The 26482-nt window shown below is 42.0% G+C and overlaps 1 protein-coding gene across 1 annotated transcript in view; it reads left to right on the forward strand.

Annotated features, from left to right (window-relative positions):
- GPR155 (G protein-coupled receptor 155) overlaps window positions 1-25681 on the forward strand; it is a 30362-nt gene extending 4681 nt beyond the window's left edge. Inside the window, exons 3-15 of the mRNA XM_018572420.1 lie at window positions 509-674; window positions 2466-2621; window positions 4621-4704; window positions 8806-8926; window positions 10104-10188; window positions 11747-11837; window positions 12512-12716; window positions 14524-14619; window positions 16090-16226; window positions 18762-18857; window positions 20917-20981; window positions 22490-22630; window positions 25314-25681. Of these exons, the coding sequence (XP_018427922.1) occupies window positions 509-674; window positions 2466-2621; window positions 4621-4704; window positions 8806-8926; window positions 10104-10188; window positions 11747-11837; window positions 12512-12716; window positions 14524-14619; window positions 16090-16226; window positions 18762-18857; window positions 20917-20981; window positions 22490-22630; window positions 25314-25536 (1666 nt within the window). The 3' untranslated portion in view covers window positions 25537-25681. The remainder of the gene's footprint in view (window positions 1-508; window positions 675-2465; window positions 2622-4620; window positions 4705-8805; window positions 8927-10103; window positions 10189-11746; window positions 11838-12511; window positions 12717-14523; window positions 14620-16089; window positions 16227-18761; window positions 18858-20916; window positions 20982-22489; window positions 22631-25313) is intronic.
- Window positions 25682-26482: the final 801 nt, after the last annotated feature.

Below are 26482 nucleotides of genomic sequence, written 5' to 3' on the forward strand. Positions count from 1 at the left end.
TGCCTTTTTCACATAGCAAGTAAAGATTAAAACAAATTCCCACTGGTGTGCATTGAGGGTTGAATATGGGTGACCTTGACGGTGGCTATGGTATTCATACAGTAGGCAGCGGTGTTCAGATAACGTGCAGAAGGTCAGGCAGAGCTAAGACTTGACGGGAGGCAGAATTTAGGCTACTTAGAGTAAATGTGTGTTTAATGTCAAGGTATCATATGACAGTTGTGAAGCACAACATAAACCAGTAAAAAAAAGTTATAGAAACCATTTTATACAGACTGTCAATACCAATCGGTTTCTAAGAAGCTTTCTCTTTTTTGGAAATCATTTTAGTCTTCATCTATCTTTGTGTCATTTTAATGCTAGCATGACCATTTTTCAGTAGATTTGTCAAGTTGTTGTTTTTTTTGCCTAAATAACAAAATGGCTGCCTACATCATGCATAGTTAATATACACTTTAAATTGATCTGCCTAGATACAGTCAGTTACTTTGTTTTCTTATTTCTTCAGGCTGGTTCTGCCTCTTATCTGCAGGGAAATGGTAGAGCTGTTGGATCGGAGTAACTCTATGGTTAACCACACCAGTTTATCTAACTATGCATTTCTGTATGGAGTCTTCCCAGTGGCACCAGGTGTTGCGATATTTGCCAACCAATTTAACATGGAAGTAGAGATTGTAAGTAATGGATAAAGATTGAATTATTTATACTAAGAATCTTCTCAGGGTGTTTCACTGCTGAGCTTGCATACCAGAGTCCTTGTTTCTGAGAATGATATTCCACATTATTACTTGTTAGCTGAATCATAATGTGCGTGCCTTTTTTTTTTTTTTTTCCTGACTGTTAAGGAGGGCATGACACACACACACACACACACACACACACACACTTCTTAATAAAGGCTGTGACACACTGCACGCGAAGCAGCACGCAGTGGTGGCGCGCTGACTTCGTGTGCAGTATGTCATGAAATTTTCTCTCTGGCACGTCAGCGGAGCGTGCCGAGATGAAAAATGTCATCTTCAGCCAATCGGCTCGCGCTTATAAATCCGCACGTCACGATACGAACTCCATCCAGTTGTTGCGTGTGAGCCGATTGGCTGAAGATGCAGTCAATCATCTGGCTGCACTCAGCTCACACACTGCATGCGAAGCTCCGTGCATGACAGCTTTGATTCGCTCTGCGGGGCTTCGCACGCAGTTTGTCATTGGCTTTAGAGAGTAAAAGAAAAGCTGTTACTTTTGACACCATACATGAAAAGCAGGAACCCAGAGGTGGCTGCCTATTTCGTAAATACCATCTTTTAAATTCTAAAGTCAGAGCTCTGGCGTGCTGCCCCTGTGTCTTGCTGTTGATCCATTGCTGTGATTGTGGCCTCACTGACCAATGTTGAGGTATGGTATAAGAGGTGACAGGCCGGAGGTCCAACTCAGGAACTTCATTTGAAAATTTCATAGCAGTGCATCCCTATTTGTGAGACTCGTGGGTGCTCTACAGGGCTGTATGTGGCTGCTTTCTGGTTATGGTCGCAATTAACTCGCTTAAAAGTAAAAGCGAGTGTAATTGTTTTTTTATAACCACTGCATGAAGCAGATCTCCAATATTTGTTAATAAATATATATCAATTTACCCTCCACAATCCAGCACTGGGGGGCACACGATAACTCAACTTGGCCTTGCCTTACTTCAGGACTGAGCAGTGCTTACACCTCATTACATGAGCGCCGCTCAGACCAGGAGGAAGGAAAGAAGCTTCTGTGACCTCCCAAGATGTAGGCTGCTGTAAAAATATTGGTATAGGTGCTTCAGCTGTTGAGCTCTGTAAACATGTTTTACAAAGAAGGACCTAAGGAGACGCACGAAACCTGCAAAAAAATGACAATAATAAAAGGTGTATAAAACGACTTTAATTCCCTTTTTAATTAATTTTAAACACCTTTTAATTGTGTTTTAAGGAGTCTTTTATACGTTTCCATGACCTCTTTATAACTGGTAGAGCTTATAGTTCCACAACTAGTAAGGCTGAAAAAAGGAAGAATGTCCTTCAGGTTGACCTCTCACTACTACTGGGACTGTTGCTATTTTATTGTTTTAAGAGCCCATTCACACCACATCCAGATCATCTCCAGACCAGATTGTTTCCGGACCCAAAATGCATCTGAATGTATCCCTATGCTATTTCTCTGCTCTGTTCATACTGGCGCAGTCCGTTCCAGACCAGACCTGAAAAATACTGCATGTCTCATTTTGTCTGACCTGGAATGCACTGGAACTGCAGGCAGGTTCATACCTGCCCTTAAGCAAAATAAGTGTTTGTTTCCCCTTTTTTTTTTTCCATTTTGTTCTTGGTATTGCACAATATTTTGTTTGAGGTTTGTTTTTCTGAGCAGTGTTCGGTCACTTTCCAACACAATGTTGACATACATTCCAAAATCTGATCCCTGCGTTGTTTGTTTTCCTTCTCTAGGTCACATCAGGTATGGTGATCAGCACCTTTGTATCTGCTCCAATTATGTATGTTTCAGCCTGGCTACTGACTATTCCATCAATGGATCCTAAACCTTTGATGTCGTCTTTGCAAAATGTCAGCTTCGATATCAGCATTGTCAGTTTGTTTGTTTTGGTGAGTTTACCATTGATGTTCAGTTTATATCCGCTAAATTAAATGTGCTGTTATTTATAAAACGTATCACTTTGTTATCTAATGATCGTTGCAAAGTGTTTTAAATGTTTTGTGAGGTGAATAGAGAAAGTACAAAGTTCTCTATCAAGTCATTGACTTAAAGTGGAACTCCAGACAAACGTCTAAATGTACAGATGACATTTTTCAAGTGAGTTCTGTTTTACTTGTCTTAGAATTTTCTGTTCTGTAAAGCCTGTCGTCAGATTTATATTCCTTTGACACACAGGCCACTATCTTCTTTCAGCTTTGTACCTTAGTTACATCTGCTTGTTCATTGGACAGTCAATTGGCAGTGTGTTGCTGATTCATTGCAGGTTGGGGTACATAAGAAGATGTACAGCAAAAATAGGAAATTGTTCTAGCACTTGTGTGCTTACATAGTATGGTAGAGGTATGTGAAACGCAGAACTGACTGACCTTGAATTGCAAAACTTCAGATGAAATTCAAGTATGTGGATCAGGGGCTGACTGGCAACTTTTAGCCCAGGGGGCAAGTACAACCCAGAGGCCGATGGTGCAGCAACTTGGCCCCCCTCCCGCTCTGCCTCTTCCCCGCATTCTCCCCGCCCCTGTCTCCCACTTTTGCCATCAATGTAACAGTAGTGTGAATGTATTTATCGGTTTAGGAAATGTAAAGCACACTGATAGTGGAGGAACACCTCGTCAGGGCTGTGTGCGTGCATGACTGCTGCGACCCTGGTAGTTCTGCCACTAACTCCGAAATACATTGTACAGCATTGCAGAATGGCATCGGCTATAGAGAACTACAATTCCAAGATATACATTACACAACAATGCAGAATACCAACAGCTATAGAGAACTACAATTCCCAGCAATACCATTCTAGAGCAATGCAGAACAGCATCAACTATAGAGAACTACAATTCCCAGCAATACCATTATAGAGCAATGCAGAACAGCGTCAGCTATAGAGGGCTATAAATCCCAGCAATACATTACACCGCAATGCAGAATAATATGAAGCTACATACTCTGTTACATCCCCGATTTCTGGGCACAGTCCCCGGATTCAGGAGACCGCCCCCGGGAACATTACATCAATTTTTTATTTTTTAATGCTCATCTGATCCCTGGATCCACCGATAAGCACCGCCTCCCACGCTGTTAGACGCTGCATACAGAGCGTGCTGGTTACTACTTAAACTGGCGTGCTCTGTGTGCAGCTTCTGAGAAGATACGCTATTAGCATAGCGAGGAAGCCGGCTGCGCATTTTCCATCGCTTCCGCTACGCTAATAGTGTATCTTCTCAGAAGCTGCACACAGCGCGTGCCAGTTTAAGTAGTAACCAGCACACGCCGTATGCAGCTTCTAACAGCGTGGGAGACGGGAGGCCGCACTTTTGGTGGATGCAGGGATCAGTTGAATATTTAAAAAAAAAAACAAAGTTTGTTTTATGCTCCCGGGGATAAAATATCCCCGGATTTTGTTTTAAAAATGTTGTCACCTTACCTTGGCCTGGTGGACCTCCGCAGAGCCGCGACGGGCGCGTGCAGGTGGTAGCGGGGGTCAAGGGGGCGTTTGCGGTGGCATCAGAGAGGCCCGGGGGGCAGTTGCCCCTTATGTGGATTCATTTTACTGTGTATTTTAGAGGGGTTTTTTTTCTGGGGTTCTACTTCAAAGTGCATCTATCATGAGGGTAATAAGTTGGATGCTATCCCCATCCTCATTTATAAAAATGGAAAAAACACTCGCTTGTTCAAAATGTACCAACCTGTATATGAAGAAGGGAAAGGGCTGCCTTAAATTCCATAATGTGTGCAATTTTTCTTGTCGAAGTATATGAGTTTCATACATTTGTATAAACATGAGTGAAACTCCAAGGTGGAGAGGAACTTCGTCAGAGGACCTGGGGTGGATGAGGGAGGGAACAATACACATTAATCACAATGATATTTTATATATGTATTTATTTGCAGGTCTGGTCGCTTGCTATTTTGCTTTTGAGCAAAAAATATAAAAAACTTCCTCATTTGTTGACTGCAAATCTTCTTCTGGCTCAAGTGAGTTGTTTTGTTTTTTTTTCCTTTTTGTTTGCTGTTATTTTTTCAATTTGGAACTTATGGATAGAAATTCAGATATCCCGTTTTGATAGTGTAACCCTACAATGTAGATATTAATGTAATGTACCATGTAATATTTATCATACAGTAACAGCCTAATCTAAAGTTAAACACAATTTGCCTTTTTATATTTCTTTTTAGATTCACCTGTGTATCAGTTAGTTGTATTAATGCTGATCTTCTGCAAAATTAATTTTCCAGTGTGTTGAAACGCTACTGTTTTGCTTCTCCCTGACCATAGCAGGTATTCCACACTTAGAATCCTGCTCAGCCACTACACGCTGTCGTTCTTCTCTTCTACAACAGCGTGCGGCATGGGTAGTAGGTATTTGACCCACTTGAAGTGTCAAGTGCCTTCTGTGGCCAGGGAGAAGCAAAGTGGCAACGCTTCAACACACTGGCCGATGGACTTTCTGGCTGGGTTGGGTTTGGGCTGGGTTTGGTGCCGCACGTTTTTATCCGGCTGTATCCTAATGGATATGCGCGGCAAATACGCCCCAAAGAAGCTCCTGTACTTTTTTGGGCGTAAGGCGTTTTTCAGCGTGTTCCTACGCGCTGTAAAACGCCCAGGTGGGAACCATGCCCATAGGCAATTATTGTTTTTCACATGTTGAACTTTTTACAGCGCGTAGGAACGCACTGTAAAATGCCCAGGTGTGAACCAGGCCTTAAAGGGGTTCTAAACCCTCTGGTTGTTTTTGCCTATATCTACTGCTAGCATGCAGTAGATATAGGCAAGAAGTGTAAAAAAAAAAAAAAAACCCCTAAAAATCATTTAAAACTTACCTCGTTATCGCCGCTCGTTCCCGCACCGAGAATCAGGAACTGCTTGTACGGCCGCAAAGGATCTTGGGGCGGGTGCATGCGCAGTTCCGAAAACCCTCTGGTTGTTTTTGCCTATATCTACTGCTAGCATGCAGTAGATATAGGCAAGAAGTGTAAAAAAAAAAAAAAACCCCTAAAAATCATTTAAAACTTACCTCGTTATCGCCGCTCGTTCCCGCACCGAGAATCAGGAACTGCTTGTACGGCCGCAAAGGATCTTGGGGCGGGTGCATGCGCAGTTCCGATTCTCGGCCGGGAGACGAGCAGAGACGCAAGGTAAGTCTATGGACGCGTGCACCCGCCTGCAGACACCGCTGGATCGGAGAGACAGGGCAGTCAGCGCTGGATCGGAATGACGTCACACCGCTGGAGGGACAGATGAAAACATGGGGAAAGAAGAGGAAGATCGGAAAAAGAGACATCATTCAAGGTAAGTGCTAACATTTACATGGGGGGAGGTAAAAAAAAAATTTGCCTTTTAATGTCACTTTAAGCTTTTACAATAAAGGAGTTCATCACTCTGCTCTCTCTTCCTGGGTTAGGCCTCTCATTCACACTGGATAGTTTTGGATCACTGCGGCAGGAACATCAGATGTCCTGTTTTAGATGCAGCCGCTGTACCCGTTCAAGTCAATGACCGAGTGATCGCGGCTGCTTCTGTAAGCAGCCCTCTGCATGTAATCGTATGTGATGTGATGTGGTTTGGAATGGATCACTGTTGCTGGATGCAGGATAGATGTGTCCAGTGATCTAATCAAAACCACATAAAATCGTATCACATATGATCACAGGTGGACTGCCGCTTACCGATGTGGGCACTGTCACTGAGCCATTAAAGTGACACTAAGCAGTTAAATCTTAAAAATGCATTCAAGTGCCTTAACTATTAACAGAAATGTATCTTATTTGTGTATCACTCAGCTGTAGATCCTAAAATCATCTCTGAGTTGGTGCTGACACTGTCCTTCCTTCTGGAGGGGGGCTACTTTTGTTCCCCATGGCCCCTGTGTGTGTTGTAAAGTAGTCACCGCTCCAAGCTCGCTCCCGTGATAGACTACAATTTCACATTTAGCTTACGAATTATTATTATTATTAAGATTGTAGTCCTGCTGGATAATTCTCGCCCAGTGTGAATGAGGCCTTAGACTGATAACTGTACAATGCCGTAGGTGATGATTGTTTTACAATGCTGCCATCCTGCTCCTAGTGTATAGGGGATTAAAGGAAGTTAGTAAAAAGACTCTACTCAAGTACTTGTATCGGATTTCTTTCAATTTTATTTTGAATGAATACATAACTGGTTTATTAGCAATTGTAATGCATGTGAGACTAAAAAACTCCCAAAAACTGGTACCATAAGGCGCTTGCTTATACAATTATACAAACCCCCTTCCATGCACCTCACTGATTTAGTTTCACTTTATTAGAGGCATGTCTTTCCTTCTAGGCTAAGCCTTGTCTGGCTGTCATCTACTATCCAGTTAGAGCTCAATGGTCATTAGTGCAACTCTTACATGGAAGATTGAAGGTGGACAGGGCTTAGGCCAGAAGTTTGGGACATCAACTCCTTCGGAACAGAGACACATGGAGGAGGGCTTTTTTTTTAGCTAATAAAGGCACTGGTAGGAAAGTTGTGCTGCCTTCTTTTAAGAAGGACCATTACTTTAAAATCATTCATTGTATTTGTTTTACATTTCTGTTTATAAACAGATTTCTGCTACAGTGCTACTTCCATTTCCAATAAGGGAATAGTAAGATTTTACATTCCCTTATGTGCATGTCTTTTTCCTTTTATTTTCATACAATACCTTCATTGCCGCCGAAAGCCTTGGTCAGTCTTTTAAAGGGCAACAGCTGACACGTAAATGTTTGCCTCTTGGCAGCCTCATTTTACATAGTAACATAGTAGATAAGGTTGAATAAAGACAAGGGTCCATCCAGTTTAATCTGTGTGTGTGTGTGTGTGATTGTGTGTCTGTATTGATGTAACCTTGCTAGTCAAACACCTTTATCTCCGTAATGTCTACAAGCTGTAATGCACATTGTTTGCTAAATCGGTGCCGTGCTGGCTGGTGCCCTACATGCAAAGCAGTCATTAATATATACCTTAAAGTGTCACTCCAGGCAAAAATGAAAAGTTATGTTTTGCTTTAGAACTAAATTACCTGGTTTTCCTGGAGTCCAGCTATTGAGCCGCTAAATAAATGGCTCATCCTCCCCAGGTATTGTGGGAACCCAGAATCTGTGCTTGAAATCCCCTTCATGTCAAACATTGTGCGATGGGAGAGAATTTTACAGAATAGTGCTGTCATCACTGCCAGAAGTGACGCGTCAATATCAAACACTTCTGAGCTCAAAACTATCTACAAATAATAATGTGCAGCTGCCTGAGAATGTGTGTGTGTTACCACAAACAAAACTAAAGACAGAAAACAGTGTGGCGCTACCACCAATAGCAACTAAATAAAAAAAACGAATCGGTGAAAATCAATTCATGATACCAACTATGTGAATGATCTACTTTGTAAGGTATCTGTGAATATGTCAATGAACAAATCTTAGTATTGTGCAAACAATTCCAAAAGTCCAAATAGCATCAATAAAGCTGTCATCAGTTTGTAAGCTATATGTTCCAGAGACCAAACCGGTAATATTTAGGGGGAACTGCGGTCACGTGACTATGCGAAAATTAACTTTAAAAATGGAGCGATTTTCATGATTTTACACATCGCGTCCTACACAATAACCCACTAAGTGACATTGGCTTGTGTGCTGACTGAAAGCTTTACAAATACTTTCACACTGAGAATCAAGATGTGCTTTTAAGAGGCGGAAATCGCCAACTAAGCATTAGATTTATGTGTGCTAATCCATTCACAGTACAATGAACTGGGTGTGCGTCCTAATGATTTGTATGAGATTATGTTGAGTGGGGCCAGATTCTTTGGTCTGGAAACATTACAGAAAGGACACATGGGTTCCAAATCTTGAATTAACCTGATAAAAGGGAAAATATTTTTTTTTAGATCATATGACTCTTGTGCATGACACAAAATTATATTTTTTTCTGGTGGTTTTAGGACATGCAGATAGTTAGCATGACGGGTAATCTTACAGCTGTACCCCTTTTTGATACTGTGACATAGCTCTGTCTACATTTCACTTTAATACAACAATTCTGTATGATTTTTAATTTTGTATTTCTTCTTTCTTCAGCTGATTGTCTGTGTTGGAATGGTGTTGTGGAACTTCATAATAAGAGAGGGAAATGTGGTGGGGCAGATCCTAGTGTTTGTTATCTTATACAGCGCCCTCTACAGTACATACTTGTGGACAGGTATTTTCTTTTCTTAGTACTCTGGTAGATGTGTGCTGCATCAATTTGTAGTTCACATTAGTTGATAAGTGCCTGCACCTTTTTTAACAAAAAAAATATTGCTGCCAAAACAATAAAACATCCGGCTGGACTTCATGTGAAAATTCTTTTTTATTAAATTCACACAGTTACACAAAGTCCCATCTCATGTCCGCCCCTGTGAAAAGATATTGTGTTCTGGTAACAGTATTCAGTATGATTATTTTATTACCATTAGCATCTATCTATCTATCTATCTATCTATCTATCTATCTATCTATCTATCTATCTATCTATCTATCTATCTATCTATCTCACAAAAGTGATAGGGGCTGGAACTAACTATAACACTGTTAGGGGTGCTTACAACTGTCACATTTGAATCAAATGGTTTAAATGTTTTTCTTAAAAAAAAAATAAAGAAAGAAAGAAACCCGTTAGTATCACAGGCAGTATTAAAGTTTGCCCCGAACTTACTTACTGTTGTTACTGTTACTTTTTCTAGACCGCCTGGTCTGCATATACATTTAGTGAAAAATGTAACCAAAGGCATGTTTACCTTTTTGAAGTAAATTGATATTATGGATATGCTGAATATTTGTTATTATTATTACATTATTAGGCCTCATTCACACACACAATGCAAGAGCAAAATTGTATATTGTGTATATACGCGTATTTGTACGTGTGTATATGTCTGCACTGTATGCAATCCCAGAATGCATCATTCTTAATAGAAATTTTCATGTACTGTACACGCATATGTGCGTATATGCACGTACAATACGCAAAAATACGGACCCCAGACGCATCTCGGGTCCTTTTTTTTTTTTTGCGCATCTTTATGCAAATATACGGCTCCATACGCAGCTACGTGTATGGAGCCATTTATTTGCATATGGGATAAAATGATTCGTGCATCAATACGGAGCATATTGTACGCCAGTGTGAATAAGGCCTTAATCATACAGGTTTACCAGAATACAATATTTTTGTAATTGCCATCCTTTTAGAAGGAAACTTTAGGGTTTCATGTCTAAGAAGTAGTAGGGCTCAGTTGAGTCTGCTTTGCTCTTATAGTTATGTGTTTGTCATTGATTTTAAAAACTGAAAGGATTATAAATCATAAATAACTGTTGGCAATTGATTTTATTTCCAGGTCTAATTTCATTATCCTTATTTCTATTAAAGAAGAGAGAAGTTGGGAATATTCCCGTGGTGGTAATAGCTTTAGCTGGTTGGGGGTAAGTATCTATTAGGAATGTAGCTCATGTTGGACAGGGTGTGTGTGATGAAAATTTAAGAGGTATCCTACCCACAATGGACATGTTATGACTCTGCTGTAGTGACCTAAAGTGTATTTCCACTTTTGCAGCCAAATTGGGATAACACCTACTTCTAACTTAACAGAAATAGAAATTAAAAGTTGCAGCTTTTTTTTTTTTTTAGATGCTCTTTCCACTAATCCCAGGACTAAAAGATCCTGCTTAGTTCTCACTGTCTGGGAGGTTGGGGGGAATTTTGTTTTAAACAATTACCCCTGTCTGTACTGTGCTGGCAGATCACTTTTTAAACTAGATGATCAGGACTGTCTGTCCTAACAGAGGGTTAAAGACCTGAAGACATTGTGTGTTAATGAGGAGGTACTTCATCTGTCCTAAGTCTTTGTTAGGACAGACACACAGTTTCCTGCTACTGAAATTGAGAGAGGAGCATGCAAAGCCCTGAAAAATAGAGAGATCTAAAAGGTAGAAAATATATATTTTTTTTCTTTAATTATTGCTGAATATGTTGTGTGAATAGAAATGCATAACAAACCTCTAGTGGGGTTTTCTCAATTTTGACTGCAAAAGTGGACATGCACTATAAGCAGGGCTTGAAATATTTTAGGGTGTCTCACCAGTCAGTCAAAAATTTCACCAGTCAGCATGACCGGACTATCGGCCTTGCAATTTATGTTAACATTTTTTGGGGACAGATAGAGCTTTCTTTTGGAGGTATATAATCACCTCGGGGGTTTAGTATATAATGAAAAAAGTACCGTAAATGTAAAAGAAAAAAGAAAGTTTCCCTACACTATGTTATAAAACATTTATTATTACCCATATTTTTGGTAAAACATAAAAGTCGGGGTCACGTCGGGTAAATAGACACCAAACATGTCAAGCCTTAAAATTGCGTGCGCCCGCAAAATCGCAAGAAACGCCCATAGGTGACGCTTAAAACGCTTTTACTGCTCATCAGTTTAGTGTTATCCGTGATTGATGGCCCTAAAATTATTGCTCTCACTCCGACGTTTGCGGCGATATGTAACATGTGCGGCACAATAGGCGCAATCGGCATTTTCGCACGTAGGCGCACCCGACGCATATCTGAGTGTGTATGTGGTGGACGGGGACTTAAAAAAATGTGTTTTAAAAAAAAAAAAAAAATTATGATTTTTTAGGGACCGGCAACGGCAGTGACAGCTGCTGATACAAGCGATCGCTTGAATGTAAAGCTCCCGGGCCGGCCTTGTAATTACAACGGCTGGCCGGGAAGGTGCTTGTCGGGCTCCACCGTCCTCTCGTCACAGACGAGTGGATTTTTCAAGCCCTGACTATAAGTAACCCAGGGATCAAGTCTGCCTGCTGCTCATACATAGCAATAAAGGAATCCCAGATTGATCTTTGGTGTCAGTCAGGTCCGAAAAGGGATGCATAAGGCTAGATTTGTGGAACCCGTGTTTTATAACCCACTATGTAGCTTTATTAGAATTGTATTATTGTTGTTTTTACAATAATTTTTTTTTTGTCCCACCAGCATTCCTGTCTTAATTGTGTGCATACTTCTGAGTGTAGGGGAACGTGATCTAGACAACATTGACTCTGCTTTCTTTTATGGGAAGTCTCAGGTAAGACTATATGATAAAAATAAAGTAATAAAAGTAATTGCAGTTCTTTAAAAGGCAGTCACTTTGCACATCGAAGGCAGTGTATGTGTAAAGAGGCCCCCGACTTCCTGATACTCACCTTTCCAGTGCGTCCCTGCATGCAGCTCCTTGTGCCAGTGCAGCAAGCGTTAAATACCCAATGCTTCCAGGTATGGGGAGCATGTAACCCCCTCCCATGTGACCGTGTTCGGGTCAAGCAGCCAATCGCTTGGCTGAAGCACTGTCACATGAGGGAGGGTGTGATGTCACTGCTCCCCTTTGTGTGCCACACCAGCTAGAAAATGGGAATGTACCAGATGAGATGGAGGAAGATGTGTTCTCTGGCAAGGTGAGAATCTGTGGGGGTCTGAGGTAAAGTCATAGTGTCCCTTCAATCAGTTAAACCAATAAACCATGTGAGAGGTGTCACAAATGGGAAAGGGGGTCCATTTTTTTCCTTGTAATCACCACTTGATGAGGTATAATATTATATCCTCTTCTAGTAATGTCTGGCGATGCCTCCTTGTTCCAGTACCATCTCTTTAGGAGAAGCTTAGATCATAGTGAGGGTATAAAAAGAAAAGGTTGTGATCCCCACAACGAACTCAGCTGAATAGACATTCAGTTTTCTCTGTTTTTTTACTGTTTCAACACAGATCATCAGCACAGCAGTGATCTTGTCTGTTAGTATTCTGCTGTCTGGCATTTGTCTCATGTGCATGAGTCGAAGTGGACAAGATGGCAACTACCAGGTGCTGAATCAGTCCTCCCATAGCAGCATTAATAGAACTGCAGATGTTTCAATTGAATCTAAGCCGAACAGCCCTGTTGGATCAAGTCCACCCTCTACTACTAGATCAGGTAAGCAAGGCCTTTATGGCTGTAAACCATGTTCATTGACATAGGCAAAAACTAATTTTCATGTTTTATGTAAGTCTGCTATATTCTGCTGCAATTTAGAGAACACTGTACTGTTTACATCAATTTCCTGCCCATAAGCAGGAAGACACATGAACACACATTTGGGTGGAAGCTACTCAACCTACCAGTACGTTTTTCAAGAGTGTAAGGAAATCGGAGTACCCAAAGGAGATCCACACAAGCTCCATGCAGATGGTGTCTGGTAGGGTTCAAACCGAGCGCATGGTACCCCATCGATTTTGCATTTTTAAAGTGTTTAAAAGCTGCTTTACAGACCTTTTTTTGTAGTAGTCCTCCTAATATAGCAGCAGGATATGGACTTGGCTGACTCCGTAGGGTCCCTTCTATAGAGCAATTCTTGAGCGAGTATCATTGTATCTTCATGCATGAACCAGTAGTACTAGGTCCGACTTTTACTGCTGCAGAAGTTTCATTTTGCAGTGTGGTTTCGTGGTGACAGAACAGATAAGACAAGGAAAACTGCAGCCTGAATTCACTTTTGATGTAAAGTAAACCTGTGACAAATCTGAGTAGAGGTTACCTTTACTAAAAACAAAATGCCAAAACCATTAGATCCAGAGATATAAGCCTCCGGATATTATGCAGATGCCACCTTTTCATGTAAAAGTCAAGTTTGGTTCTTTGGTTCTAGAGATGCTCAGCAGGTGGGGCTGGGTGGGACCAAGCTCATCTTTTACAGGTAAAGCCTAGGTTTTTGTTTTTTTTGCCTGGACCTGCCGATTATTTTGACATACCATTTTCATATCACAGATATGCAGATTATTTTTATGTTAGCTGTCAGTCCATCTTAAATGGATTTTTTTTTTTTTTCGTTTTGAGTAATTGCTGCCAAGTTAAGCTTCCCACTAGTATGTTTTATTTTGGAGACTCCGGTGACAAATCTCTGCAAATGAATCTCTTACTTTGCCTACCTGGCACAATTACAAGAGCAGTTCCCTCATCCGGGTAGAGTAAAAGCAGCAGGATGATTAACTTTTTTTTAGCAGAGGTGACCGAGCTTGGAATTCCATTTAGGATCTTATCCCTAGAGTCCCTGGAACTTGCACAAAGCCAGTGTTTTTGCTTACAGGGGTATTACAGGATTGCTAACTCTAGTATCTTGTGTGATGTGTAGAAATGATATGCTCATTAGAAACTGTTCACTGAGAAGTGTGCTAGAACAGCGTTTCTCAACTTTTTTCCCCAGTAATGGCACCCTTTAAAGTATGCAAAATCTTGAGGCACACCATTTAAAAATATATAGAAAAACATAAATGTAAAAAATGATGTGTGGTTCCCCCAACATCTATATCAGACCCTTTTCCTAGATAGGTGTCTGGTATGGATGACAAGGCATTCAGAAGACCCCATCAGAGTCCTCAGTCCCTACTTCACATCAGAGTCCTACCTTATAATCTTCACCACAGTACAGCTGAATGCTGGATGTGGTCCTGTATACTGCCCACACTGGATTAACATCGTGCATTTCCATGGAGATGGTGGTCGGTTCACCTGCACCATGGAAACGTATGGCACTGTGCACAAACCTGAAGGCCCGATTGTCACAGCACCTTGTTTGAGGCTGTGTTATAACATTGTAAAATACTGGCGTTTCCAGAAAACTAAAAATACAGCTTTATATCTGAGAAAATTGTATTGCAGAGGTGTATGTGAAGAATACAGAAAGTCTTTCTATTGCATTGGCTGAAGTGCAGTAATAACATTGTGTGCTGTCTTATCTGTACAGAGATCTGTGCCTGTGGTCAGGAGAACGGAAGTGTGTGCCAGCCTGTGGACTCTTCAAATGTGCTGACTATAAATGAGGCTCCCAGCATAGAGGAAGGTACAGTTTGCAGACTGTCCGGTTTACACTGTAGCTATAAAACCCCAGCAAAGATCTGTTTCTACACTGCTTCATCTCATTATACTTAATAAAAACATCATTGATTTGCTAGGAAATATGAAAACCTGGTGCATTCTAAGACCTTGTTTATATGAGCTGCAAAGGGGTAGTACAAATAGGAGGTTGATCTGTGTTTTTTAACTCCCACCTTCAAATTGATATGGCGGCTGCCCAAGGTTGTACACATTTATACAGCATTCCAGCCAATTGGGCCACTCCCCATGAGGAGTAACAGTGGAGATAAATGAGAAACAACAGTTTAGGTAAAAGTTTTTGTTTGTAACAAAATACTTAAACTAACGAGGACCAACTTTTGGTCCTCGTTAGTAACGATACCATTGCATGTGCCCTGATTATCAGGAAGTCTATCGAAAGAATACCGGCTTCACTTGCCAAGGCTGCCTTGCTTCCTGACCAATCAGGAAGCCGGAAGGAGAGTCATGTCATACCGCCTGGCTCCCTGATTAGTTAGGTAGCCAGGCTGCCTACCAACAAGTGAAGCCAATCAGGAAGCCTACCAACACCGGAAGCCGGGCGGCATGTCATGACCTACCTCCTAGGAAGCCAGTTTCACTTGTTCTTAGGCAGCCTGGCTGCCTGACCAACCAGGGAGGTGGGTCATTACGTGCTGCCAGGCTTCCTGATTGGCTCAGAAGCCAGCTTCACTTGTTGCTAGGCAGCCTGGCTTCCTAACCAATTAGGAAGCCGGGCGGCACGTAATGAACCGGCTTCCTGATTGACTAGAAAGCTGGCTCCATGCTCCTTAGCACTGCTGGTCAGAGGGAGATCTCTCTTTGTCCGGAAGTTCCAGTATCGGAACATTTAGGCGAGTACGAGTACTCGCCCAAATACTCGGTATCGGCACCGATACTAGTATTGACACTGTTACTAGTATCTCTAAATTTAATTAAACGTTTCTCCTAGCCAAAGTTGAAAGTTATGTCTGGAAATCATACAAAGGATGTAGCTTGCCTGTCTGGGGCTTTTTTTTTATAGCGTAGTGGATTAGCCTTCTTAAAGATACACTCCGGTCAAAACCTGAAAATGACGAAGTAAACAGCCTACTTGTTCAAGGCTTCAGTTTGCCTTATCAGAACCGCCTGGCACTTTGGCACAGCCGGGGCCTTGATAACTGTTGCAGATATCTTTATACTTATTGACTTTTTTAAGTTTAGCGTCACTTTTGAATTTTTGAACCTGAACCGCCCCGCCCCCCTCCGCTCTTTCCTTTTACTTAGTTTTGGACATGGTGTGTCTTTCTATCAGTGAAGGAATTACAAGCCCCAGGTTGCCAGCACAAGCTAGCTATTATGTCTGCTGTGACAGAGGGCACATTTTCTCCATGCGTGCTGTTCATAATTCCTGAATTTGTACGCTGTTTGGTGTAATTCTGCCCTTTCCTTCTACAAGCACATGAATGTCTGAGTCGCTGCAACACCCAGAGATGTCCCCTGTCCCAGGAAGAGCAACAACACCTGCACAGCGGAGACTTACAGATTGCCAGACATGTGTTACTCTGCTTGCTTCTCATTGTTGGCCTGTTTGCTGTAAGTTGATTGTATTGGTACTTTTCTGGGATCGGTAGCTTTATGGTGCCGTCATAAGTTGATATGAGGTATATTCCAAAGCCTATATGTGTTGAAACGAAGGAGGTTTCCAGCTTCAAAATCTTAAAGGAGGAAGAAGTTCCTTCAGCTTAGCTATTCGTTTAGTCACAATGCATTTAAAACGAATGTTTCCTATGTTCTGATGATGGCTTTCACTGCCCTCTATAAGGCACTTTTCACATGTTTGTCTACCACGTTGCACCACAACTCTGATCTCCATTGTAGAAGAATGGGCACTAGTTAGGAATTATTTTTTATGTGGTGTGGGCAGCATTAAAAATACCTTGGTCCTTGGTATGAACTGTTAAAGTGGACCTGACCTGATCTAAAAACTGATTTTAAAAAGACTATGTTAATTTAATAATACTGAACGTTTGACAGGTATGAAGTTCAAGCACCCAGAGGTACCTGTGCATTTCCACAGCAGCTTTTAGTAGTTTCTGCTTCACTCAAATATCAGGCTCCTCTGATTGGGCAAAGCTGACACGTCTGGGTATTGTTAGAACTCAGAACTGTTAAGCTACTTTTCCAAACGTTCCTATTTGATAGGGATGCACCAATACCCATACCAGTATTGGTATCGGTGCTGATACTGGGCATTTTCCTGTGAACGGTGGCGCTTGTATACAATGGCAGCCAAATTCTCCTCCTCCTCCAAACTGCCAATGCCTGCTGAGACTGACCGGGACACCGGGTGAGGCCACACAGCCCAGCCAATCACAGAGCAGCGCAGCCACCATTAACCCGACACAGTGCAGCACAGCCACCATTAACCCCACACAATGACGCACAAAGCAGCACTGCCACCATTAACCCCACACATCGCCACACAAAACAGCACAGCCACCATTAACCCCACACAGCCCACCATAGACCCTGCATAGCCATCTGAGAGTCTGCACAGCCCACTATGGACTCTGCACAGCCCACCATGGACCCTGCACAGCCCACCTGGGAGTCCGTGCAGCCCACCATAGACCATGCACAGCCCACCTGAGAGTCCGCACAGCCCTCTAAGACCCCACAGAGCCCACCTGGGATCCTCCGTTGGAGAAATCTCCAGGGCTGGCACCCTGGAGTAGCACAGAGTATGTAGCTTCATATTATTATGCATTGATGTATAATGCATTGCTGGGATTTGTAGTCCCCTATAGCCAGTTACCATTCAGCATTGCTATATAATATATCGCTGGTATTTGTAGTCCTTTCTAGCTGATGGTATTTTGCATTGCTGTATAATGTATCACTGAGATTTGTAGTCCTGCATTTGGTGGTATTCTGCATTGTTGTATAAAGTATTGCTAAGATTTGTAGTTCCTCTACTGCTTTGAGTCAGTGGCAGACCTACCAGGGTCACAGCGTTTGCAGCTTCAACTGGGCCCTGGCACTCTACCACTGTCCTGAAATCATTAGTCAATATTGGTAATTGGTATTGGCGAGTACATGAGGTAAAGTATCAGTGCTTTTACTCGGTCTGGAAAAAATGGTATTGGTGCATTCCTACTATTTGCCCATTACTCTGATGGCCTACCTCACCAGCTAATAGGAATGCATGTGAAGCAGGAGTGGGCAGGCATGCTTCAACCCTATGAGAAAGTGCTAAAGTTTTTATTAGGAAAATAATGCTAAAGTGTAGGCACCTTGTGGCAGTCTTCAGTTTGATCCCTTTGTCCTTGTGGACCCTATGCCCAAGCTGTACCCAAGGTCTCAACTCCCCTTCTCATTCAGACTGAGCTGGTTCCTTTCTGGAGACGAGCCCCTTTTCTTGTATTCAACTGTCTAGGCACCAATCCTAATTTTGGCAGTAAGTGAATGAAACGATGGCGTTTAACCCTTTCCATACCACTGACGTAAGGCATACGGCGGAACGAAACTGTTCCCAAACCGCCAGGTCAGTATGCCTTACATCGGTGGCATTTACCGTTCTGCTATAAGCTCATGGTTGCTTTAGCGACCATGAACTTATATCAGAACTGTTCCCCTTTAAATTAATAGCCATCATTAATGTCAACCACTCCAGGCAGGGATCTGCGTCTCCATGGATCCCCGCTGCTCTCCCCTGCTTGTATGGGCTAAGTTCTGGAGGGCTTGGCAGCGAAAGGGTGTTTAATATTGGCTTAGATACATGCTGAGGAAGTGTACAGCCTGTGCCTAGGATCCACGGGGGGCTTCACAGGGACCCTGTAATTTAATCTGAAGACACCACAAGGTGTCTGAACATCTCTACTTTTGTTTTAATCAAGGTTAAGTTCACGTTAAGGACTTTCCTTACATTCTGGTAGCATACGTAGTACATGGAGGCTAAAGTAAATTGCAATAAACAGACTGTATAAGTGTTGCTGGAAGGGAGTATGATGCACCCGAATCATGCCTGGACTAGTCAGCATGTTTATGCCTCTTTTACCTGCCGAGAAAACTTTTCAGTAAGTAGTTTTCATGTGATATTTTTTATTCCCAACATTTTCTCTTCTACAGAATGTATCCAGCTGCTTCTGGTGGCTGTTTAATCTGGAGCCAGGAAGGCTGTATGTTGAGCTTCAGTTCTTTTGTGCCGTGTTTAATTTTGGCCAAGTAAGTAATCATTTGTTTCCAAAGTAAATCACAGGCTTTGGCCGGGGTCACTTTAAAGCTTTTCATAGCTGAAATATTTTACAGTAAATACCTGTGTGGATTGTTCCCTGAACTAAACACTGCATCATATTAATGTAGCTGGAAAATGCCACAAGCTGCATTTTTGAAAAAGCATTGCCTTGGCTGACAGGTTTTGCCAGAATTTGTTCTGCGAACATGCTTGATAAAGAAATGTTAACAGCTAATGTTAGTTATTTGAGCTATACAAATGATCAGAATTCTGTGTAGAATTCTGAGTCCCTTACATGTGGAGTGGGTCGGCTTCCTAAAGCCGGTTCTGTGTAACTTCTGCTCTCTCCACTTGATGTATCACCAGTCTGTTTCAAACTTCCAAAGTGTAAATGTGATTGTTGGCTGGGAGGAACTTCAGAATGAGAATTTGTGATATATCGGGCTTTCTATATACAAGTGTACAGTTAAAGGAGAACTATGAGGTGAGTGCTTTTCACTCGCCTCATAGTTCTAGCCGACCTGTGACAATGAGACTGTCACAGGTCGGCTCAGTAGATCGGGAGGTGAGTGAACACATACCGGCGTTCGCTCACTTCTCGATCCTGTCACGGCTCTCTGCCGTGACAGGGGAGGGACTGGATTCCCCGCTCCGATCCGCCAGCGCTGACTGGTGGATCGGACGGGGAGGGGGCGGGTACAGCTGGCTCTGCCTCTAGATCACGCAGCTGGACGGATCCCGGCACAATTGTCGGAATCCGCTTCAGCTGCGGCGTCTCAGCATACCGCGAGCAGCAGCTTGCGGTATACTGCGGCGTCTCAGTATACCGCGAGCTACAGCTCGCAGTATACTGAGCCTAGGGTGACGGGAGGACGCTAGTTTATGTCCTCCCGTTACCCTAAGGAGAACTATGGGGAAAAGACTTAACCCCATAGTTCTCCTTTTAAAGTAGTATTAAGGTCTGGGCGTTTTTTACCTTAATGCATTGTCTGCATTAGAGTAAAAACGGCCCAACACTTTTTTTCTCCCTGAACTTCCTGGTTGCTAAGGGAGGATACTGATGCCATCAATCAAAGAGGGAAGGGGCGTGGCCTGCCACAGGGCTGTGTGTGTCCATGGACCTCCAGTACAGTTCTTATGCTGCCCTTTCTCTTATCCATTTCCTGCAGTTTCATTCAGCTCCCCTACATTGCCTAGACATCACAGACATGTGTACCAGACAAGTATAGAGGATGCAGGTTGCTGCAGGGGCAAATTGTATCTTATTTCTGGCTTTGGAGGGGGTGATTGTAGGGTGTCCAAACACCACATAAATTTTCTGCATTTACAGGCAGTCCCCGGGTTACGAACAAGATAGGGACTGTAGATTTGTTCTGAAGTTGAATTTGTGTTTAAGTTGGAACAGGTAAAAAAAATGTAAGTGCAACTCCAGTCCAAAAACATTTTTTAGTTTTGGATAGCATAGGTAAGAGTGAACCCCCTGTAACATTTGTTTTGCTGTGTTTGCCCCTATTCAGAAGATGTCGCCTCACTTTCTGTCCCTATGACAATTGGATTTAAAAATGTTTTGGGTTGTCGTGGAAACAAGGATTGGTGATAAAGCTTCAGTGGAGACACCTTTTTTCCATGATTACTCCTACAGGAGTGAATTTCCCTTCCCAGGGGTAGATTTTCCTCTCACTTCCTGTTGTCTCAAGGACAAGAAGTGAGATTAAATATTTCTCATACAGAGAGCAGTAAAAACCTCACCGTGACCCAGAAGAAGAGGCGGGCACCACTCGTCTGCACGTCTAACAGGAGCCAACTTCCTGTAATGTACGTACAGTACTACAAACCAGACCCAAAAAGGCGGGCACTCCTCGTCGGCACAAGTGCGGTAGCATTACAACGACTGAAATGTTGCGCATTACACTTGGCTGCAGCCTGGGACCCCCTGCTGTACAGTAATAGCCTCCGTTTGTAGTTAGGAGTCATATGTAAGTCGGATGTTTGTAACATGGGGACTGCCTGTAATATTTTTAAACTTTGCTTGTTGATTGATCTTTTTAGGGTTTTCTGTCATTTGCCATTTTTGGATTGGACAAACACCTGATTATTCTTCCATGCAAGAAAAGGTAAGGCTTGCTATATTTTATGGAGCTGTACACAATGTTGGAATTACAGGCACTGCATTAGTTCCAGCCTGTGGTCCTGTTGATTTCATCATAATCATTAGAAAAATGAATATTTAGAGAGATGTAATGTAGGACATCACAGCAAACACAACTTTCATTTTTAGATTGTTACTTTTTAGAAATAATTGAAGTTTACCATGCCATTTATTGTGCTATTGTCCATGACAACCCAAATGAAGTCACAAAAATAGATACTTCATCAGGTAGATCTTGAACTAATGACCTCCATTTCCATTGCTCTGCCTCCCTATTCCTGCTACATCAGTTGTGCAGGGAGCCTATATATATCTGTGCGGTCCAACAACCAAGAGGCACCATAGTTGGACCTAGTGCACTCAGTAGTCAGTGCTCACTAATAGAACACCCCTCTCTTCCTGTGCAGTAAAGCTCTACAGAGGAGGGTCCCTGTTATTTAAACTATAGCATAATAGGTTACTGCATTAGGAGGGCAGAAAGCAGCATTTTTATGAAGAGGGGGGGGGGAAAGGCTTTTAAATGCACTTTTCAAGCGAAAATGGGTCACAATAAATAACATATGGGGGAAAGAGAAAATGTCCCGTGTAAAAAAAAGTTCTGATGGAAGCAGCCATTCTCCAAGACATTTGCTCCAAGCCATTGACTTACCCTGAATAAAGTTAAATAGGTTCAGCCTTACAGCCCCAGAACTAATACAAGTCAGGGAATAGCTGCTTCCATCAGAACCCTTTCACACAAGTTTTTTGTTTGCGACAGGTTCCCTTTTATATTTTCTCATTCCAAAAAAAAACAAATACACACACGTGTTACTCTTCTGAACACTTCTATAAATGTAAGCTAACCAATTTTCTTTAAAACAAATGGACACCCTCTTCTCCCCATCATACCTTATACCATCATACTATCCAATAGGATGCTATGTTGGCTTAAATAGAGGTTTGCCATTGGATAGTGAGGTGGTATGCCAAAGTTTGAAGTCAGAGCAAAGTTGAGGTCTGGTTGTGGCTAGGATTCAACCCCAAGACCCCCTCCAGAACTTCAAATCCCATAAGGCATTGCAGGATTCTCACAGCCACAGGCCTTTGCCCACCTTCATCTTAGATGAAGATCTGAAAACAATTAAGTTGATGGTGCCTGCTATGAAGATTTTAAAGATAATTATTGTCAGACTTATTTAAACATATTTAGCTAAATATTAACACAGGGATTCTTGGTTCCCTGTATTTCTTATCTGATTACCTTTTACCTTAGTTTCTGGATCCTCATGAATAGAACACACACAGCAGTCGATCTTCTATTCTGCTTACCAGTCATATAGTGTACGTCACTCTATATGTCTATTCACCTCATCACCCTTGGGGTCTGTTCTCTAACTGAATCTTTCTGTAAACAAAATATGATCTTTAATAAACCCGTTCATTGAGTCCTGGGTACGTCTGGCTGTTCTGTGAACTGTCTTATTTGCACGTTAGACTTGAATTCCTGTGGAATGGCAGAGAACCCAATGCGGCTCCGGAGGAGACCCGGCTGCCAGAAGAAATCCGCATGACGTGCCACCAGTTTGTACAATACCACAAAGACCTGTGTGTTAGGAATATCGTCAAGGAGAGAAGGTATTTCAACTGTCAGCGAGCTGGAGAGCCAAAAAAGTTTATAGCCTGTCATCTAAAATATTACTAACACCAGTCAATGTCCTACTGTGTCATGTGATGTGTTTAATTCCCTGTAAAATAAAGCATAATTGATCTGGCAGAATGTTGAAGAATCCCACTGATGACTGGTTCTGATGAAGCGAGCACCACCGTTCTTATTTGGCCAGGACTGCTGTAAGGTGTGCGGAGAGGACCCCCACCACCTGAAAACTGGTTCTGATGACTGGCAATTTTAAATGGAATGTGTGATAGAAAAATGGGAGTTGCCACGCTGACCTTGTTTGTAAAAGTGCAAATTTCAGGATTGTTGCCTTGATCCTGGCTTCACTACCTAGTGAATCGGAACCCTGAAACAAGCATGCAGCCAATGAGGTGAGATAGGTCTTGACTGCCTTACGGCATATCATTTCAGGTCAGTGATTAACTAGGAAGAAAATCCAGGATCAGAATAAAGGTCTGATCATATGCTTTTAGAACGAACGTGGGCAGTGGTAGCTCTTATTTCTGTGCTTCTAGGTTCACCCTTCATATGTATTCAGTGTTTATATACCAAACAGTAATAATGTCTAATGTGAACAAAATATTTTACTTTCTAAGGTTTGGCAACGCATGTTGCTCATCTGTCCCGTTCCCATCACTATTCTTGCCATTTCTTCCTTGCTTCCTTCATTTCTGTTTGTTCTGTACTTTCCTGGTTGTAACCATTTTCATTTGCATTATATTTAAAGTCCATCTCCATGGTGATAGTAATGCTGGAACAGAAAGGGGTCTTCCCCAAACTTTTGCTACAAGATTTGTAGTTTACAATCAAAATGTCTTGGTACTCTATATGTTAAATCATTTTTTTTAATTATAATTTTTTTAGCACCTAGACACAAACGAGCACTTAACCCTGGCAGCCAAAAATAACAAAGATATATAGTCACCCAAACCCCTGGGCGGGCCGGCTGTTCCAGCGCTCCCTCCAGCCTGTCTCACCCTCCCTGCAGTAATCTTCCTCGGCGTCCTCGTGTCTATACACTGTGTGTAGACATTGATGATTTACGGTACCTTAGATTGCTGCAGAGGAGGGGGAGAGACGTTGGAAGGACCTGTCTAAGAAGAAGCTGGCTCAGTGCTTCACGGGAGTATAGCTTTGTTTTTTTACCTAGACACAAACAAGCAATTAACACTTGTAATGTAGGGGTAGCACCACTGCAAGGATTAATGAAATACATTTCCTGGAGTTCTTCTTTGACAGTTCCTTTTACTAAAAGTAAATTATAAAAATGTTTAATGAATTAATAAATTAAATTATTTAAAAGTTTATAAAAAAATAAATAAAAATAAAATATTTAAACAAATTGGGAAAAAAAAAAATTGGTTTTGGCCTGACAATTTTTTTTTGTTTTCGGTTTTGAAATTTCCATTTCGGTGCACCACTACTATATGGTGTATCTTCAAACCCAGGAAATGCTGGTGTATCTTAAAAACGTAGAGGAACATTACCCATCATTAAAAAAACAAACACACCTTAAGAAATGTTTAGTAATGACAATCTACAAACACATACTTCTAGATAACTTCAGGCTTTGTATTCTTGAATACCTTATTTCTATTTTCTTCCCCAGTCTTTTGACAGTGGCCCTGTTTACTAAGGGCAGGTTACTAGATCTCCCTTTACTTCCTGGACCTCTGGCACATGTGACTAGGACATGTGACCATGCCCATCATCTCAGGGAAGGAAAATGCCTTTCCCTGAGATCTCCTGAGATTTCCCAGCAATGCTCTGCTGATGTAATCTTCCCAGGATGCAACGCTTTGGCACATTACATCATTTGTGTCAAACTAGACCAGGAAGTAGATTAACTCTATTTGTAAGCAAAGGAAACATTCATTAAACAAACTTGTTTAAGATGATTTCATATCAGCATGCAAAGCTGCACGCTTATGTGATTTTTAGTGAAAGGGGGTAAAGGGCCTGCTTTAATGCTATACAATGAGGAGTTCTTACATAACTGTACTTCTTTCCTTGCAGTGGAATTAGTTATGTGCTAGTTAGAAATTTGCAGGTATCAGAAACCCTTCCGGTCTATACATCTGTGTTCACTCCAGAACTACATTGTCCTTCAAACTGCAGAGGTGTAGGAACAGAACAGAGAAAGCCCCCACTGCATCATGGAACTTTTTTATTCCTTGGTTCAGATGTACTAATGACATGGTGAGAAGTGGCCATGAACAGAAGCAAACTGACATTTTATAGGTTTACCTGACAATTGGGAGAATGGGATGGCATGATATTCCATGGAAATAATTTAAAAAAACATTTTCAGACAAAAAACATTTTCTAAACTTTATATTGGCATTATATCATGTCATCATTATACTTCTCAGCATTGCATTTTTCACACCTCAATTTATCAATTTATGTTCTGCATTCCAAATTTTAGATTGCTCCAGTCAGCTCCTCCCGCTTGTCCGTGAATGTATTTTCAGTTTATGCTTTTCCCGCTGCCCCTTCTAATGTTCTATGACCCTGTACTGATCTAACCTACCTATATCATGCTGTCCTGTTTTCCCTCTTATTTTTCTTTACCTTCTGCCAATCACAGCCCTGGCACAAGAGTTACAGAGCATATGGGTGAATCATTCCTTTGACACACAGGTGTGGTGCCAGGAACTCTGCTATCATCTTCTGGGGCTCCGATTTGGTGAGCTGGCTTGTCGAGGTGGGGCTGGCGTCCGATCGTGGAGAAGCAGTAAAGTACGGAGAGAGACTGCTGAAAGGAGGCGTCCTCCAGCATATCACAGACGAATATGAATTTCGGGATGAAAACCTCTACTACCGCATGCTGAAAACAAGGAGTGTCCCAATCCAGAGAAGATGACCCATCGGGAATTTTGTGTCGTTGTTTCCCTCGTCTTTTGAGATTTTGTGTCTTAATACATGTGTGTAACATTGCTGAAGACACCATCATCATAAGTGCTCTGAGGAGTTTGTGTTTATAGCTATGCAAAAACCATCAGGGTTTGCTATGCCTAAAGGCTTGGTATGCCTGGGACTGTTAAAAGTATTGTGATAGCTGTGGGAAAGGCAGCGTCAGTCCTTCCATAGTAAAGACACAGAACTAGCCTGCTGCCAAGGGGTTAATTTGCCACTTTTGAACCAATGTGATAAAGCAGACATTGACTGCTTTCCTAGGGATAAAATCTGCTATCTGTGTTCCTGCCCTTCTATCTATTATTGTGCCTCTAGGCTACATGTAATACAAGCTCTCCATTCACTCCTATGGAGAATCCAAGAGGTGGGGTTTATCTGCTGCATTTGTCATTGGAAATGACATGACCCAGCTCAAAAGCCATCAGTTTTTGCCAAAGGAGCTGCTGGTGTGTGTCATCCATCTAACACTGAAACATTATTGTTGGATGGATTATGCCTTTAAAGCCCAATTCAACCTTTATGATGTATTACTGTAATGCGGCCAGGCTCCAGATACAGTAACACATCTGAACTTTTACCGTTTTTTTTTGTTTGTTTTTTAACACTTGTAGGTGCTGCAGCAAGGGTTAAACTACCCTGTGCTGCAGCAATCTGAAGAATCAGCCTGTTGAGAACCAGGACGCTCCTTTTGTAGGGTATTTTGACCCTTACTGCAGCACCTACAAGTGTAAAAAAACAGTAAAAGACGTTCAAATGTGTTACTGTATATGAAGCCTGGCTGTATTAAAGTCATAAATCATAAGAGTTCCGTAGGGCACATTCACACCATAGCGTTGCTTTAAACACACAATACCATGCGCTTAGTGCATGCTGTCTCACAGCGCGCCTAGTTT

This window comes from Nanorana parkeri, unplaced genomic scaffold (genome assembly GCF_000935625.1).
Source record: "Nanorana parkeri isolate BGI_ZX_2015 unplaced genomic scaffold, ASM93562v1 scaffold44, whole genome shotgun sequence".
Lineage (NCBI taxonomy): Eukaryota > Metazoa > Chordata > Amphibia > Anura > Dicroglossidae > Nanorana > Nanorana parkeri.